This window comes from Dermacentor variabilis, chromosome 5, assembly GCF_050947875.1.
Source record: "Dermacentor variabilis isolate Ectoservices chromosome 5, ASM5094787v1, whole genome shotgun sequence".
NCBI lineage: Eukaryota > Metazoa > Arthropoda > Arachnida > Ixodida > Ixodidae > Dermacentor > Dermacentor variabilis.
Genome location: NC_134572.1, coordinates 47,744,423 through 47,763,831, shown reverse-complemented (window position 1 = coordinate 47,763,831; position 19,409 = coordinate 47,744,423). Strand labels below are relative to the sequence as shown.

Here is a 19,409-nt window from a genome sequence, read left to right as displayed (position 1 = left end):
CTGCAAATAAGTAGATGCAGCAATATGAGGCAAAAATAACAAGTGTATATTCTTTGTGTGTTCATTAAGCAGCTTAATATATTTGCTCAAACCATCTAAGTCAATACTTAATGCGGTTTAACTATGACTAATGGCTGCTTGTCAATACAAATCAGCACCTTTATACAATGCTTTATTGCATGGTATGGTGAACAATTAAACAGTCAGAACTGCTGCTCGTGCAAGCAACAGTATGTTCCCTTTTATGACAAGTTCATATATGATGCATTATTGTACTTATCTCAAATGGTCTCTATATTTATTGCTGAAACGTTACCCAGTTGGGCTTTCTGTACATTTTTTTTTGGCTGCTAGTTAAGTATGCCCGTGCAGAGGGATATTTTCAGAAGACGTGACTGGTATATTCACAATATCATGCCTAAGATTGTAATTTATTTTCCTTAATACACATTTAAATGTCTTTCTAATACTTTTAAATGAATGGGTGATTGGCCATAACTTCAACGGAAGGCAGATGGGCTGATTGTATCGATATGGTCACTTAATTTGTTACAGGTAATGAGGCCTCTTGGGCGTGCTAACAGGTTTCCAAGTTAGGTATACCACATGAGCACCCGAAATACCACACGAGCACTTTGTGTCATGGCACGACAGATATACACCTCCTAGGAAACAAAACTGATTTTAGTGTAGTTCGAATGAATTCTATTACAGTAAATTATTTAAGGTGCTTTGAAAGATGAAAATTTTTTCTAGGCTATCGAGGTTCAGGACGTTTAGCTAACGCAAAAAAAAACACATATTGAGTAAGAAATGCCTTGTCAGTAAGCTTGACTTTCTTTTATTTTTCAATAAATGGAACCAATTTCCTTCAATTTTTATCAGGTGAAACGTTTTAAAAATATATTTAACTCAGAGATTCTCTGGAAACTTTGTATGACGTATAACAAGACAGCATACCTATGTGGCCATTTTAAAATTTCCCGATCTTTTTCCAAGCCTTCCCTGGCTGTTTTCATGAAAATTTTCTGGCAATCTATGACGCCTGCAGCTTAAGTTTAATAAAAAATATTGTGGTTTAATGCTTGCCAAGTACTGCCAGTCCATAATATTTAGATAAAACGAATAACACGTCAGTCACTTGACATGCAGTAGTAGATTCAACTGACTTGAATCCCTTGATTAATAAAGCTGACAAGGGCTTCGGCAAGGTCGTAATTGATGGCCACACGAGTACAGCACGGAAGACAGAGACACACGTAAAGCAAATGCAACAATGTGAGGAAAAACTATACGATCAGTTATACAATTAGTTATTTTTACGGTTCAATAGTAGTTTTCAATATAATTTGCTCTCATCACTTATGCCTCTAGTTAACTTTGTTTATCTCTGACTAAAGACTACATGGCAATATTAATCAGTACCATTATGATGTTTCGTTATACTACAGTATGATAAGCAGTTAGACAACCGTAATGGTCGCCGGTGCCAGCAACGGTACGTTTCGTTTTAAGACAGGTTCATGTGACACACAGTGTACTTATAAAAATAAAAGAAATGCGAGAATCCCAAACGATTCCTATAATAATACTTGTTGAAACAAAGATACCCGGCTGGACTGTGCACATTTTTCAGGTGGTAATGCAATATGCCCGTGCCGAACGAACATGCTCAGCATACTGACTGCAGTTTTGAACAATCACGTTAAGATTTGCAATTTATTTCCGCTTAGAACAGCCTGCAATGTCTCTTTTCTCATACTTCGAGATGAATACATTTGCCACACTTTCAGTAGAATGCACATGAATGGGGGCGTACTGATCAGGTCACTTATCAACTAAAACATGTTACGATCTCTTAGGTGTGTTGATAAGGGTAGAACAAATGCAATGCCCACAGAATTATTTGAATAATCTGTGCGTTATCTACTTAGAAAAGACCACCAAATTGATAATCTGGCTCTTTTTTCTTTTGTACAGCGCATATTGTATGCAGTCTGCCCAAGACGACGGCACTACATGCAACAGTAATGAAAACCGGAACACTTATTACGCACGACAATGGCTTCATACCATACAGGATTAGCACAATGCGAATCTGCGCCAGCAGCTGCCTTGTGATTAAGAGCACGTAAACTGCAGAACGACGAAGCATCGGAAGCCGCTTAACGCTTTTCATATAGCTCGAAAGATAACTTCTGCTGCTAAATTGTTTAAAAAAGAGACAAAAAACAAATCTTCCAACTACCGTCAAACGCAATGCCTTCAGTTTGAAACGTGTAAAGGTGTTCCCGGAGCGACTAATTTATTGTTCTCTAATTTTTTCGGCTAAGTTGCGAAGCTGCAAGTGACTGAGCTTATCGCAGGTTTCATGCTCCAAAAGCGTTTGTGGTTGCATATAAATAGATTGGGTGAATCTAGAGATTTCTACTAGATATTTCTTCAAGTCTCGAGTTTTGCTTGCTGTAACTTCCCAAAATTATTTAGATTGGTTGCCAGGAACCTTAAAAATACTGCTACATTTAAACTATGCGAAAACGGCAGCGCACACACTGCTGATACATGCCCCGCAAACACGGCCTTTCATCCGAGTACGCTAGCAGTTATTCAACTATGCCTGTCTGTTTGAAAATTCTTGATGCTAACACAATTTCGAGATATATACGTAAAGCGTGTCACGAGAATTTCACTACACATACGGTGCAGCATTCATCGCGGCCGGATCAAGCGCCACTAAATGAGATCTACCACACTGGCTGCCCAACACACACAATCCGCTTAGTGGTAGCTCAGTATCAAGTTAAAACATGGTGTACTTCCTTTTTTACGCACGTAAGCTATAATGATAAAATCAACAAGCACGAGCGATCGCCCGCCGTAAAACATTCCGTATAGTAGAAGCGAGAACAAGAGCGCGTTATTAAACCATGTCAACGACAAACCGACACTATACCCGAGTCGCCTGCGCTACATGCAGCCGGTTCGCGCTACGAAATGCGCTCACATAATCATAAGGTATTGACGCAAAACGTCTTTGATAAAGCTTACCATTCAGTGTAGTTGACGTGTGATGCCACAAGGAAGACACGCATACACAGACACCAACGTTCAGGGAGACACCGCACACCGGCACAACCGTTTACGTGCCTGGCGCACTCGTAGAGACGGCGCACCGCCGCGCATGCGCAAGAGCTCCGAGCATGCGCAGGAGCTCCGCGCGGGAGGGCGTGCGCGCTCGGAGGAGTGTGAGCGCCTTTTCCTCCTTCATTTTTTTCTTTGTCTCTTTCTCTCTCTCTGCGCGCCATGCGCGCCGGAACGGGTGGCTTTTCTTTTCCGTTATGCATTTTTTTGTGGACGAAGCTTAGATATGCGCTGGCAGGTTGTATGACAAACGCTGTGGGCTATAGTATGAGACTGGAACGCTAACATGAATGCGCTGTTTGTAAAAGCCGTTACGGGGCCCTTCACACGTTTTAGACCCATTATTGCCAGCGTCGATGAGTAATACAGCGTATTTGTAGCATATCTTCCAGCGTACCGCCAAATGTGATGCCCGCACGTATGTTAGTGCTAATTTTCTGTTCCGATGATAGGTCAAAGCAATCAGTACAGCATTGAGGTACTCATATGCGTGGCTGCGCAGGCATACCGCCCGCGAAATACTGGGTGAGCTCAGAGAATTTGGCACCTATTTTAAGTGAATGAGAAACCTTGATGAGTTTATAGTGCAGGATATTAGGCAACAAAAGTCGCCCGATGTTAAAGACGCAGGCGAGATATGAAGACAATGTGAAAAGTATCCGAGAATCGGACGACACACAACGCGAACACCACATGCACGACATCGTTTCATGGCACATTCACAAAGTCCGCGTTGTCAGCTACAAACATTACGAGTGTCTTTGCTGTTAGCTTGATGCCTGTTTCGAATGCACTTGTATCTTAAGCTGGCGTTCATAACATATATTTTAACAATTGGATCGGCATTTTGCTTCCGTTATTCTACTGCCGCAAAAGTGATGCGACAAATGTGAAGACTGTCTTGGGATTGCCGAGAGCGACTACGTAGATCATATGTGGTCAACAAATGCGGAGGTATACACTATGTGTATACTAAAGTCTACAAATAGGCTCTACAGCAATCTCAGCAGTATACAACTTTAGTGGCTTATATCAAATGCAGCTATGTATTATCCACCGGTACCTGCGCTTGGTTACAGCGTACACGGGTTGGGCCCAGATTAACGATGTTTGTCTATTGTTAATCTATAGACATGCAAGACCACGACAACTCAGAGGTGGTGAATTCACCACCTGGTCTGCGGGCTTTCGCCACTTATTCACCCCCTTTGCCACATCTTCACCACCTGACCTTCACCACCTGGTCTTCGCGAAGTGTACGTCCGGGAAGCAGCCAGGTTTAGGGCCTTCGGGTGCCTGGAAGACCTTGGTGACTCGGACGGTGCCTGCTCCGCCGCGATCCTCGTTCGGTGCAGCTGCACCGAACGCAGACTAGCAGTCTGCACGGTTTGCCCGCCGCGCGGGGGTTGCGGTGCCGTCGTGCATGAACCAGTGCCATATCATCGCGTTCGCAGAGGGCGGGGGGTATGGGAACTCGGAATTACATATTATCGACTTTCTTCTATAGACTTTCAATACACCAGGAGTAGAGAAAAAATAGACACCTTGTCGACTATTGTCCATAATATAGAGAGTCAACAGACAAAGTATGGACAAAAATAAATAGAAACTGTATCGGCTTTCGTCTACAGGTAGTCATATAGAGGGGAAGTAGAAAAAGAAGAAAAAAACTCCTTATCGAATTTTTTCTATAGACCGTCTATAGACTGCGAGTAGACAAAAAGAAATAGAAACCTTATCGACTTTCGTCTATAGAGAGTCTATAGACAAAGTATGGACAAAAATAGATAGAGACTGAATCCACTTTCGTCTATAGGTAGTCCATAGAGGGGAAGTAGGCAAAAAAGACACAAACACCATATCGACTTTTTTCTATAGACCGTCTATAGACTGCGAGTAGACAAAAAGAAATAGAAACCCTATCGACTTTCGTCTATAGAAAGTCTATAGACAAAGTATGGACAAAAATAGATAGAGACTGTATCCACTTTCGTCTGTAGGTATTCTATAGAGGGGAAGCAGATAAAAAGGAAACAAACACCTTATCGACTTTTTTCTATAGACCGTCTATAGACTGCGAATAGACAAAACGAAATAGAAACTTTATCGACTTTCGTCTATAGACAGTCTATAGACTTTATATCAACAAAAGTCCAAATCTATAGAAAGGAAAGGTCGTCTATGAAAAGTCTATAGACTTTCTATAGACAGTCTAAAGTCATTTTTGTAAGGGAACGCTGCTCACTGCTTCTGCATTTATTAGTTTCTTCCTCATTGCACGATTCTGGAACTACAGCAGCTGGGAGAAAATGAACTTCACTACATCAAGCATTCAGACTCTATTAACCGTTACTTGTGAACAACATGACTCAAAATCCGCCTTACTCAAAGCTATAGTAACTGACTAGGTGTGTGTAAAGTCAAATGCACTGAAAAAAGATTCGAAATATATTTAGAGACTTAAAGGCAAGCTTGGACTCACGTACCCTTGAACCGCATTATTTCTAACTAGTAGCCTAGAAGTAGGATGCCACAACGTCTGCTTTATGTTGAAGATCTTTGAAGTATGATTAACATTATTGTGTACTTAGAACTACAGAATCGCGCCATTTCCGTTCTGCCACCACCCTATAATATCATGAGCACTGAACTACCGTCTCGGTGGGAACAGCAGCAACGTCCTTTTATGAGAAACACAGTGTGATAACGGTTATTTGAGGCTTCTTTAGTTGTAACTCACCAGAACATCCGTGACCGTCGTCAACTGTGCCTTGAGGGCACTTGCACTCTGCTTTTTGGTCTTTGTAGACGCATTCCCGCTTCTTGTCCTCGCATTCTCGCCTCTCTTTGGAGTTGCATGTTGTACGGGCTGAAGAAAGACATTGATTCTTAACCAAAGAACCAGACTTTCAAAAAACCAGAACCAGAAACAAGAACCAGACTTTCAAAAATTAATTCGCTAATCATGGACACAGGACAAAACTCCCTCACAATTAGGCAGTTTTTCGTACAGATATTCTTTTTTTTTTCATTTGAATTGTTCAACCTGATCAAGCCGCTTGTCACGTTTACACGATATACCGCATGTAAGCTGTTTAGCTATGCCGAGACGCGTAAGCAACAGTAAGCCGCATAGACACGCCATGTGCATCCTTACTGTGATAATTAGATCCCAGCCCTGTTAGTGAACTCGTTTGTATGTGCATGGTAATAGGAAACAAATAACAAATTTATCAACTCTTTTTGGTCCCTGCAAGCTCCATCTCTGCTTCGGTATAAGCGTGATAAGGGGAATGCTCAAGAGGAAGCTTTAGCTCGGGCCCAACTCCAACGAGGCCTATTGAAATACATGTAAAACGCAAAAACCATTTTCTGAGATAGCCCCTGGACCGATTTTAATGAAATTTATTGCATTTGAAAGAGAAAGCTAAATTCTAGTGACTGTTGGAAGCGGAATTTTTATTCAATGCTTGAATTTTGTTAAAAAGATCTTCAAAAATTCGAAAGTATGAAAAAAATAGAAATACGAAGTTTACGAATTCATAGCTCTGCATCAAAAATAGATATCGCGGTTCTGTGAACGGCATCCATTAGATCATTGAAAGCGGACAAATTCGATGTGTAATTTGGTATCTTACGTGAATTTGTTACGTTGTTTACAAGGGTTCTGCAAAAGCTGTATTTCCATATTAATAAATTTTTTGAGATTCATGTGTAACTTATCAATTTTGTCCGCTTTAGATGTACTATTATATGGATTTCACAGAATTGTATTATCATTTTTCGTTGATGAGTTACACAGTTGTAAACTTCATAGTTTCGTTTTTGAAAATTTTAGATTTTTGTCAATTTTTAATAAAAGATTGACGGCCTAAATCGAAAATTCGAAACAGGCAGTCACTAGACTTTAAGATTTTCTTTTAAATGCAACAAACCTCGTCAAATTTGGTGCAGTGGTTGCCGAGAAAGACGTATTCTCCTCTTACATGTATTTAGATAGGAGCACCCGAGCTAAAGCTTCCTCTTAAGCACTTGTTTTTAAAAACCAATTCTTTCTTAGTGAGTTACCACAACTTTTTTGTATCGGGTATGTTTCTAGCCTCTTATCCCGAACCCGATGATCATGCAGCTTAAAAATGTGGGCCGATATGTGCTACCGGGACCACTGGTCACCATGTTGTTTCGAATATATAAACATATGGTATATTCAATCAATAAACATAAAATTATCCGACGGCAGAATTGGAGCAGAGGACCCCTAGCATAGCAGCTCAATGCTCAAACCATTACACCACGGGCACACGCCCAAGCGTGTGGTATAGAATATTCCAAAGCATTTTCCCCGAGCAAGCCAGTGCGTTGAGGCGCCTGGCGCGTTTTCTTGCGAAATCAATTATATGAACGCCATGCGTTCTTACGCCTACGTCGATAATTAAGGAAAGAATATTGATTTATTTAGTTTTAATACGTTTTCTGAAGAACGTTACTCGCATTGCCTGTGCGCTTTTCCCTTTGCATTAGAATTAAAACACCGAGTGGCGAAATATGTCTGGGCGTGTTCGTGTTCCTATCGCACCGAATGGTGCACAGTAGCGACTGAATTCTACGACCTCCGGTTATACAACTCTGCTTGCCGGAACTAACCGTAACACAGCTGTGCTGACCTTGCCGGCTTGTACCATCGTTCTCCCCGCACGTAATAGCCACGGATGCTGGGGTTTCTGCAGCTCAACTCCGGGGGCACCCAGGCGCGGCGCTACGGAGACCGAGGCTAAGCGACAGCGCCGACAAGACCCTCTATAGGCCTAGCCCGTGCTGCTCGCGGTCATCGAGTTGTTTCTGTCCCTCTGTGTACGCGCACGTCACGGCAGGCTTGTTTACTTAGCCGGTTTATCTTTACTGAAATTCGCACGGCCCCAAAGGCTACGAGCCTTACTTCGTGTAACACTCTAAGATCTTGCATTCATTGTTTCTCCCTTATGGGGAAATCATGAATTTTGAAATACTAAATCAACGAAACAGTCCAACGGTCAGATTCGAACCAATGAAATAGAGTACAGAAGCCCGATACAATAACCGTTACGCCACGGACGCTTTTCCCCCATAACGGCGTGCCTCACAAGTGGGTCGTAGTCTTGACAGGTTAAGCTCCGGAAATTATTTAAACCTATTTAACACGTCACCATGCGTCAAAGTATTGGCCGATCCAAAAGATGGTGCAGTAGAACAATTTGAATACGACGCTCCTCATATACTCCCCTCACGCGAGGAGTGAAAGTGTGGTGCGTCCGCCCATATCTCACACCCAACTCGCTGAGGAAGACTGACTTTTTCTTTTGTGATTGCAAGACTTTTTTCACATGTCACAATCTTGTTACTTCTTATATTCCGTTCCTATGATCTTGTACATGAACGTGTTCACTGACCGGATCAAACAGTTCGTAATTAACCTAGAAAGTTGGGCTTGTTGGCGTTGTCACATTTGCTGTGACGTAGTTACCAGCGCGAACAAGGCTACGAAAAAATTAAGTGAGACAGGATAGAGCGCTAGGCTTCAACAACGTACTATGTACCTTGGTAGTTTCAATGCGCCTAGACAGGTTCATCACGTTCTACAACATGGTCCAAAATTTTGTAATGAACCTATTGAAACGCCCGTCTCTATTTTAGGTCTTGTTCGAAAAATATCCAGTCGTTCTGATCCTGAGGAGTAAAGCAGATGTGTTACGGAAGGTGTTGACTGCCTTCCCTCCGTGGGCCGCTCTCACAATACTAGTAAGGCAATTAAGCAGTCCGTAAAATTTGGAGTCTGATAAAGAGGAGGGTCTTGTAGTCTTGTCGCAGACTTGTTTTCATGAGAAGGCATGTGCTGCTATCAGCAAGAACTTTGTTCATTCGGATAATGTCACGACGAGGGTTAAGAAGAGGGCCTTGATATTATGCCAGGATATGCATCTTGACGGCCTCAGGAAGCGTATGCTAGTCTTGAAGAGCGACACTCTGACAATGCTGTTTTCCGCCAAGACGCATAAAACAGACGTCCCTCTTAGAGAAACCGTAACTGAAAGAGAGTCTTGCAAGGAGAAATGTCAAAATTGCTTCAAAAAAACCTTTAAGGGTTGCACGTGAATGACCCGTTCGTGTTGCGCAACTCTAATGACCCACTTAGCTACCTTCCGGCACATGAAAACACCGCGGAACCGTTGTTTGTCTTCTCACTTCCCGTTTAAGAACTTTTTAACTCCCTCCCCCAGGCTGAGCGTTTAATTTCTGTCACGGAGCATATCGAAGAGTCTGGCCCCATTGACTTGAAAAATGCCGCTGGCCTTTGTGTTGACAATTTTGTGGAGATACTAAGGTTTTTTCTTTCTTGTACCCTTGTTGTTTTTGACCAAGACACATTTGTCCAAAAAAGATAGCGTGTGCGAGAAAACTCGCGCATAGCGTCTCTTTTAAGTAATTTGTTTTTAACTGTTGTTGACAGTCGTACTTTCTCGTTATTTGACAATACTTTTGTAGCTAAGGTGTTTAAGTATATTGATTGTAGGAGCCCATTAATCGCCAGTAGATGGTTGCCTACAAGTCTTAGATATTAGTGTCATTCTAAATGACAGCTCCCGTTGTTGGATGTACTCTCCTCCGGCAGCCAAGAAAGGGCAAGAAGCCCTTTCTTGACTGCCATTCGGTGAACACCAAGTTAGTTAAAAGAGGCATAGCTACTGACTGCCTGAGATACCACTGTTAAACCTTGCGTGCACCAGGTTTCCTGCAGCGTTCAGCAACAAGAGAACAGTTTATGTAGGGCTGGGTATTCCGATAACACCGTGGTGTCGGTCACTGAGAGCCTCATTAAAGAGGTAAAAGCTGACCCGACAGCGGCTCGGTGCAATAACGCACGTCCTACTGGGCCCCCTGTGACTGTGCCATACGTACACGGGGTGTCCCAGCGCCTAAAAAAAGGTGGCAAACAAGCGCGGCGTAGCTGTTATGTTTTCAGCGCCACTAAAGCTCGCAAGAATGTGCAGGTCGGTAAACAACGCCGGGAGTCAAGGTACATGCACATAGAGCATGTCACCCACTTTGTTAACTGCAATGTGGGGATGGTATGCAAGATTCCACTTCCCTGTGGAAATTGCTATATGGTACAAACAGGAAGGTGCCGGAATGACCGACTTAGGGAGCACCGGAATGCTGTAAACACTTTAGCAGGCGCTGGCCACTTGTGCTCACCGCTGCCGAAGATGTACTCATAAATGCTCCTCATGGTTCGCCAGGCAATCAGATAGGGAAATATTCGAGGCATTTTGCATTTCAAAAGCTGCTGATGAATGCGCAAGCGCTCCATCACTGGCACACACTGGTAAAGAAGTGTTGTACCTTGAGAAGAATCTGGTGTATGATTTGTAATGCCTTGTCCTGGGCGCTTATCGGCTTTGTGGCGCATTTGGTTGTCTCCCACGCGGCCCATTTGCTTATGCGTCTTTCTGAGCATTTATTTGAGCATACAGGGGCCTCTTTGCGTGTTTTTCTGAATTAAGCTTGTCAGTTGAAGTCTAGCGCTCTGTCTTGTCCCACATTTTTTTTTTTCCGTAGTCTTGTTCGCCCTAGTAACTATGTCACAGCAAATGAAACAGTTGGTAGCTTGCGCTTCGTCCTTCCTTGTCGTATTGTCGTATTCGTTCATATTTGCAGAGTTAAAACTGAATTTCCGACAACGAGCACGCTGAGATGCCATAGCAGGAACAGAGCCTTTTCACTCACCAGAGCAACCGCCTTGCCCTGTAACCATGCCCGGCGGGCACTGGCACTTAGGTTCTTCGTTTTCGTAGACGCATATTTGTCCCTTACTAGCACATTCGAGCTCTTTGTCCGGGGTGCACGATACTCCAGCTGCGGCAAGAAAGAAAAGCCACAGTTAAAAGAAATAAAATTAAATTCAGATGTTTTACGTGCCAAAGCCACGATAAGATTGTGAGGCGCGCCGCCGTGGTGGACTATGAATTAATTTCGACCACTTGCGGTTCCCTTAAATTACACTCAATGCACGGTACACGGGAGTTGTTGCATTTCGCCGCCATGAAAATGCAGCCGCCGCGGCCGGGATTTGATCCCGCACCTTTGGCGCAATGCCAAAGCTTACACCACCACGGCGGGCGAAAAAATCGCAATAGGAGAAAGGCTCTAAAGTTCGTCCCACCCGGAATTTCTTCTATATAGAGAACCTTTGAATTTTGATCAGTTGACCTCCCTGCCTTTCCTGTCATTGCTTTCTCTCTCTCTCTCTCTTGATCAGTAATGTGTACTTTTTTTTAATTATATGTTAGCTACACAAACGTTGTCGGCACAAGTGGTTTATGCGCGTCGGCCTGCATAAATTTTTGAATGCAAGAAGAGCAGTAAGCGTATACTTATCATGAATTTGTTGGTTAATATGTTAATTTAGTTATAATATTATACAGTTTTATTGCATATGTACTTGAAGTGAGTCCTATACAACGACAACTTCGTTCTCTTTGGTATTTCTAGACTTCGCGCGATCCAGATACTCATAATCAAATGTGGCGCCCAACGCGCTAACTTCGCCTCAGAGGTTGGGAGTGTCGACATCAAGACGAACACCCCACGTGACGCAGCTGATCGCACAGAAAAGGGAGAAGTGGGTCATGTTGTTGGAAGCTGAGAGCTCCATCCGTCTTCTGGACAGGCGCGCTATACGGAATCAGGCACAACACATGGGGGTTAATCTTTTTGTCGAGGTCCCCCGTCTGTGAATGTGCAATTATTGTGATGAATGCCAAATTCAATTATGACTGTTTCACAACATAAGCTCTGTGGTAGTGTACACGAAAATGAAGTTGTTTTCGGAGAGTTGCATTTTTTTTCTCACTTTTTTTACACTTTGACTTTGCACTTTAATGGTCACGCATTAAAAGCCCTCTACTCACGCTCGCAGACGGAGCGGCGCAAGCGACCTCGTGTGACCCGGTCCACTTCTCGGAATCCAGCCGCGCACTTGAACCAGAAAAAGTCCTCGAACTTAACGCACTCGTTCTGTCCGTTGTAGGCCTCCTTCTGACCCTTGAGAAGACTGTCACACAGGTTTTCTTCTTCAATTTCTGCAAAGATTTAGGTTTGCCCGGAAGCATGGGATTGCTTGAATGAAGGGCTTTGTGCGGTAACTAATTCATATTTAAACATAAAAATTGAAAAGGTCACTGTGACCGAAAAAAAAGCCTACCTGTTGCAGTGTCCTTCTTGATTGGTAACTTCGGATACAGCATGCACAAGTCGCCATCGGGATGCTCGCATGTTTGAAGCTTTTTCAGCAGGTACTTTGAAAGTGGCTTTGCTGCTATAAGTCTCGCCTTGATTTTCTGCCTGTGAATCACGGAAGATGCCCAGTGATAGCTTGATTGTTTAACTCACAAATGATTTCAGTTCGTTCATATATGCCACTCGTCAGCTACAAAAAAAAATATCAGTGGAGATTTACTGACCAATGCTAGATAAAATCGTTAGCATTAAGTCGCACCTTTTAGAGGTTCCGGATCTATGATGTAAGACTTTTTGGCTACATTGTAAACTGCTGTCCAGGAACGCACTGGACAAACGTCCTGCCTCTTCGGGGAGAGAAGTGCAAGTCACGGTGGTCCGAAGCAGAATACAGTCAGCTGAACAGCTTTACATATATATATATATATATATATATATATATATATATATATATATATATATATATATACTGTTTTTATACCTCTTCCAGGTGACCGGCTTCCCCTACTTCACACACGTACACTTTTTGCCGCTTTGGCGCTCCGAATCCTAATGCACATGCAATATCTGAAAGGAGACTTTGTGCTTTGTATGCTTCCCAGATTTCGGGTGTAAATTCCATGATGCGTGCAATGGAATAAGTATAGTTGAAGCAGGAAAGAAACTTTCGCACGACAAAGGCAGACACAGACAAGCGTCTGTCCTGGTTATTCCCGTCTTCCTTCTGCAATCATTGTGGAATAAAAACTAGCCCGCTCCCAGGCATTTGTTATGCAATTTAAATTTCCACTGCCCAACGTCTATTTATTTTTCTTTCGCTATTAAAAAGTTTGCCCGAAAGAAAAGATGTTTCACTCACGTGCAGTTCAGTATCTCAACCTTAAAAACTTCTGTTCCTATACTCGTTTTCATCTGCAAAAGGACGATGGCAGCAGAAAGAACACTCACACACTGTTTATGTTCGATGCACACGCGCCCTAAAAGGTTTACCGGCATTCTCAGATAAACAAAGCGGCTGGCACAAGTGATTTCGTGTTTTGTAAACACAACTAATTGTGACACGCACTTCATTCGGAATTGCGTTAACTGACGAATGGCAAGTGCAAACTACTACCTTGGTGACAGGGTTTTAGTTGTGCGTGCGGTTTGTTTCCAGAAGTGATTACGATGATTGCAGCGGATAACCAAACGTTACCAGGATGTATAAGCAAGCCTCATGTATAGTAATATAGCCAGTATTTCCTGTTAACAAATCCGTAATTCTACGTTTGCACTGGATAATCGCAGTAACAATAAGTACAAAGCCGATAAGTGCTCCTATATAAGCATAGCCTATCCGCCACACTTTAAGGACTGCTGCCGGTCTAGGGGGGGGGGGGGGGGGGTAGCGAACATTGAGACTATTGGAATATGAGTCAAAAACTTCTGTTTCGGGTCATAGTATTCGATTTAAATATGTGGTACGACTTTTATTTTTAATATGCGCTGTGATTTACGGGTCTACGTACATGGAAATTTCAACTGCCATGTGTAAGTCACCCAGAAAACGTTGTGACCTATCACTATTTGCTCACACGCAAGCTCAACAGCTAAAGCGCATCGCGTGCATTAAAATAAACATATAAATGCTATTATTATTATTATTATTATTATTATTATTATTATTATTATTATTATTATTATTATTATTATTATTATTATTATTGCCACATTTCCTCTTTCAGTTTTTGCTAACCTTAGAAGGAGGTGAATGTTCGATATCCCGTTTAATATTAGAAGCGCGTTTATTAAAATATTCTCATTTGGTTCCGCTATGGAAATTTTGCTCTTCGGACATCCCTATACATTTAATGAAATTGTGCATACATTTTGTACAGCATTTCAGCTCGACCCAAAATTAGGTCATTTTTTTAGCCGCAGAGACATTTTTTAGCTTGGCATATCGTCTTGAAGCTAACGTAAGCACACCTGTAAAATGTAATCACTTAGAACGGTGTGAGCTTTAACAAGATTTCCATGCGTGCAAAGTCTAAAATTTGGAGAAATGCAAACAACGTCAGATATTCCGCATTTAAGGATCATTCACGGAATTTTATCTCACAGATGCAAAGCATTACCTATAATCAGTCTCTAACCGCAATAATTTTCTTAAATAAAAAGACCGATTTGCATTGTCACTGTGCCAAAGATAGCATACTTTAAAAATGGGAGGAAGCAAGATTACGAGAGATCGTTGCTTACCGCTTCCAGGACACGGTCCTCGTACAAGTTGCAGTTGTTAGCGTCAAGAGAGATGTTAGGCGTGAAGGAAACAGTGTAGTAATACTCCTCTGAAAAAGAAAGAAAGAAAGATTACCTGTTGCAAACAATATAGCCAGCCTCAATCTTCACATATTCCAAGCCACAGCAAAGAATATTCTACAGCATGTGGAGGCGACAGACCTTGAGTGCTCCGCTGTACACATGCTGCTCCTGGAGTGTGATTGATCTCAGCGTCGGTCTTCATTCGGTTTCACTCTCTCTCTCTCCCCCCCATGTCCGCCATTTCGCACTTGTAGAGTAACAAACCTGATAACGTCTAGTTATCCTCCTTGCCTTTCATCCCACGCTTCCACCCCCTCTTTCTCTCTCCTTATGGTTTCTCCCTACCTCGCCACGCTCTCTGACATGCTAATCAACGGGGAAAAGACCTGGGTACCTGAACGCCCCTTCAAAGCCGATTCCTATCAATAGCTCTCAAAGGTCGATAAGATCAGAGGTATAATCACTGTTCAATATTTGTATACAAAGGGAGAGATGGTTAGCAGACTCTCCGTTATTTGATCGGGATCACACTGTCACTTGTTGTAATATTTCAGTAAGCGTGTATAATGTCAGCGCATTCAGATAGAGGTCAAAGCGGAAGAACTTGACAGAATACGATGTATGTCTGCTCCCGTCAGGTATAGCTGAAAAAAGTGGAGCTCGACGTGGAGTGATTACAGCCCGTTGCGTTGGCTCAGGCCTGTTCAAGAGGCCGCGTGCGAGCTCCCAGGAAGAAACTGTCAGCTATAATCACTCGTCTCATAAGATTAAACATTCCAGAAAGAAACTTTCCAGATTTCAGTTGCTGCTCATTTAAACGGAGTGGTTTGATAACGATGTGCCGCATTCTTAAATTGCTCAAATCTCATGGTTACCCAAAGCAAACCATAACGATTTTGATGCGCTCCTTACCTCTGAAAAAGGTGTGCAAATATTCACAACTTCCGAACCCCGAATCGAATAGTCATTATTCATCAATGCATATAATTTACGGATACCTTTCGAATATTTAAGATTGTCGACCGCGCGCTATCAAACGTAAAATTGGTGAAGGAAAAGATACATTTAAACTCTGCAGGCATAGTGTATAGCATAAAACGTCAGAACTCACGTTATTTTTATTCTCCGAAGATTCCTATGCACGCGAACAAACTGTTCGTTGTTTTTAATTGATCCACTTGTGCTTTTTATAATGCTTGTGCTTGTGAAAGTTGTGGTAATGAGGAAACCTTTGAACATGCCCTATGTTATTGTCCTGGCTACAAGTCCCAGAGATGCCGGTGTTGGCACGCCTCAAGGGCCTGCCGTTTTCTGAGCTGATAATCTTGGAGTGCCGGTTGCTAGTCTTCACGCCAGAAGGCAGCAGAGGCGCTACTGAAGTTCTTCCGGTCAAGTGACCTAGTTGAACGACTGTGACACTACCGCGTTCCTTCGTCGGTATTAGTGTTTTTTTTTCTCGTTTTTTTACGTTGCTCTCTTTCCCTCTCTTTCTTTCTCGGTGTGCACCTTTATTCTTTGCCTTTCTGTCTCTCCTTACTCCCTCTCCAGTGCAGTTTAGCAGGCTAGACCTCTACCTTTCACATCTCATCTTTCTACCTCTCTAATAATGCTTCATAACAGAACCTTACTAACTTAATGAATACTAGGATGTAAACATAACATTATTTTAATTCTAAAGAGCGCGGTTTCTTATTAGAAAACTATTTCAAATGTATTTGACATTCCTTTCGATACCATGTTGGCGCTATTCGCTTCGTATGCGGTTCTGTCTCAAAAATTGCGATTCGTACACCCCTAGAGCTTACCTGCAAGTATTGGCTTGAACGAAATTGTACTGTATTTCTAGCCAAATACTGTACAATATGACCATCTAGTTCGGGAGAAATGGCGTACGATATTCAGCGTGTGCTCTGCTTCAAATGTCAAGGCCGCATTCACTGCAGCCTCAGCCATCCATTAGAGTAATTTAGCCAGGATGCACTTTCAGTGTCTTAAATTGCACCTCCTTATCTGAAAAATAACATGCGAACTGTTCGCTTCTGTGCATGTTACCTCCCTACCCTTAGCCGCATGTACCTGGTGTTATCTTTAGCAAGCGTGCATCATTGAGTGTTATGACACTCTGAGGCTTTTCACTCATGACTGCATTACCTCATAATATGAAACAATAATGATCATATATATTTTGTATGGTTATAACTTGTATCTACATCTAGTTATTACGCAGCTAACCAGTTATGTGACTGATATGCGTTATCTATATTACCAGTATGAGCACTGCATTAATTCATCTCAGCTCACCAAGCCGCACAAGCCCACATAGAGTACGTGAATGTAAAGGACTTCACTGCCAGTCTGCAGATACGAAAGATTAGAACGTCTTTCTGTCTGCTGTTTCCTTTCACTCGTTTTTCTTGTTCTGAATTTTCGCGCTACAAAAATAAAATCTTACGAGCTACACGTACGATGTGGCTTGTCTAGAGCACGTGATATTTCTGGAAACTTTGCTTCTTCTCTCGCGGTTTCTCCAGGTGTGCTTGCTCCAGCGACGATCATTCCGAGAAATCTTAGTTTCCCTCATGTATACTCACTCAGAGTGCACTCCCTGATGTAAATTTGGCCCGGCTTCCTAGTAGTCCATGGACAGGAGCAGCTTTGCTTTCCCATGTACACGTCACAGTCCGTAAAGTTCTCGTGACACTTATTTTCGGTGCATCGACCTAAATAAACAGCACATTAGAGCAATGGTTAATTCTTGATAAGAAGAAACAGCGGCTTCACTTTGCGTCAGATCGAACAGGAACAATTAGATTGGAACGTCTAGTCCCGCCCAGCAATATCTATACAGCTGACTCCTGTTAACCGGAGGCTTTAGCTTCCCTGTCCAGATTCTCTTGTTGGATTTTGGATTTTGGACCTTCTTGCCCAAGTGCACGTGAAACGCAGAAACACTCTCATTCGAAAACTTTAGAGGAGATGTGTATGAAAGATGGTCCATTTAAAAAAAAAAGAAGCTGAAATATACTGGCTATTACAAGTAGATGTTCTCTTTGGGGCTTTATGGTGCGAGCGTGAAATAGACGGATGCGGGTGAGTGCCATTGCGAAACAAATAAAGAGTCGGTTTGAAGATTTCCACTGGTATCTGGAGCTTCCGACTCATGCACCGCTTGAACGCAACTAGTCCCCTTGGACGCCCGTCGCGGTTCGACGCAAAAATTTTCGGCCCGAGCTAACGCATGGCCACAAATGCAGCACATAAGGAGCGCGAGACGCCTGGAACCCTTTCTCAATCATTCCCTGCTCGGCGCTGGTTAAGTGCATGGGGCTCAAAGTTCAAGAAATTAAATGTCTCTCAAAGAAGCGTAGGTATCATTTAGAATTTGTAGATATATGAAAACGACCTATTTGGAAACATATCGGGCAAATTCCAGCCACGCTATAATAATGCTATACGTTCCTAGGCAGCTTGTTCTTTTGAATAGGTAAACCGTTGATGTAATGAAACCGCACAGGAACCTGAACATTTATTACGACGTCGCTGAAATTTGCTGAAAATTACCCGCAATGCGGGATTTCCATATATTGATCAAACTCAAACGGATGCCATACTTCTTGGATAGAATTGACGTTTCGATCTCTCATGCCCATCCAATTACGCTGTGCCGAGCGAATGCCGACGCCGAGAGAGATCGCGCCAAAGGTGTCGACTATCTCGATCACCGCACGTTCAATAATAATAATAATATTTGGGGTTTTACGTGCCAAAACCACTTTCTGATTATGAGGCACGCCGTAGTGGAGGACTCCGGAAATTTTCCGGACCACCTGGGGTTCTTTAACGTGCACCTAAATCTAAGCACACGGGTGTTTTCGCATTTCGCCCCCATCGAAATGCGGCCGCCGTGGCCGGGATTCGATCCCGCGACCTCGTGCTCAGCAGCCCAACACCATAGCCACTGAGCAACCACGGCGGGTCCCCGCACGTTCAACACGCGGCTATCTAGAAGTGACTATACCGCCTCTGTCATGACGATCAGCTCAGCGCAACATTACGCGAGGCTGCGTTCATCGCAACAACCATGCGTTCGATTTATGCAGCATTCCATAATCACACTGCTGACGCAGCGTAACGTCCTGCATTTTAATGTCTTTCGCTGTGACTTGAAGCAAACATACACTAAGGTCGAAATTAACTTCTATGCGTTCAGAATTACCAATCATCTTTTATCACTACCATACTCCTCTATACGTATCCCGTTGTACGTGCATTGATGAAAGAAGTACCTAAAACGTCGTTACAATAAAAATTCAACTAATATCTTGCACCACATGTCGAGATCGCTTATCATTCTGAAGCTCTGCAGTATTTAGCCATTTCCTTAGAGCGTTCTACACATCTAAAACCATATGATGACTGCGAAGTATTCATCATGCTTACAGCGCTTAAACTGAGCAGATGTGAAAACACTGATCAAGTGAAGATAAACCCAGTCGGCTTTGTTCTTGAGGGTATTCTTCTTTACGAAACATAATGAAGTGGAAGCTTGGGCGAGTTCGCGATTCAATATCGACATGACTGCACAGCGCAAAATACGAGGACAGAAGAAAGGACACGACACAGCGCCTGATGTGTCATGTCCTTGCTTCTGTCCTCATCTTTTTGCGCTGTACAGTCATGTCATTAAGGAA

At 42.8% G+C, this 19,409-nt stretch overlaps 1 protein-coding gene across 2 annotated transcripts in view; it reads right to left on the bottom strand.

Moving 5' to 3' along the window:
* LOC142582545 (uncharacterized) overlaps window positions 1–19,409 on the bottom strand; it is a 386,945-nt gene that overhangs the window by 261,667 nt on the left and 105,869 nt on the right. For both annotated transcript variants that reach the window (XM_075692387.1, XM_075692389.1), the window contains 7 exons: window positions 17,310–17,438; window positions 14,656–14,744; window positions 13,274–13,326; window positions 12,380–12,519; window positions 12,087–12,257; window positions 10,903–11,031; window positions 5,882–6,010 (listed from right to left, as the gene is read on the bottom strand). In XM_075692387.1, coding sequence (XP_075548502.1) covers window positions 5,882–6,010; window positions 10,903–11,031; window positions 12,087–12,257; window positions 12,380–12,519; window positions 13,274–13,326; window positions 14,656–14,744; window positions 17,310–17,438 — 840 coding nt within the window. The remainder of the gene's footprint in view (window positions 1–5,881; window positions 6,011–10,902; window positions 11,032–12,086; window positions 12,258–12,379; window positions 12,520–13,273; window positions 13,327–14,655; window positions 14,745–17,309; window positions 17,439–19,409) is intronic.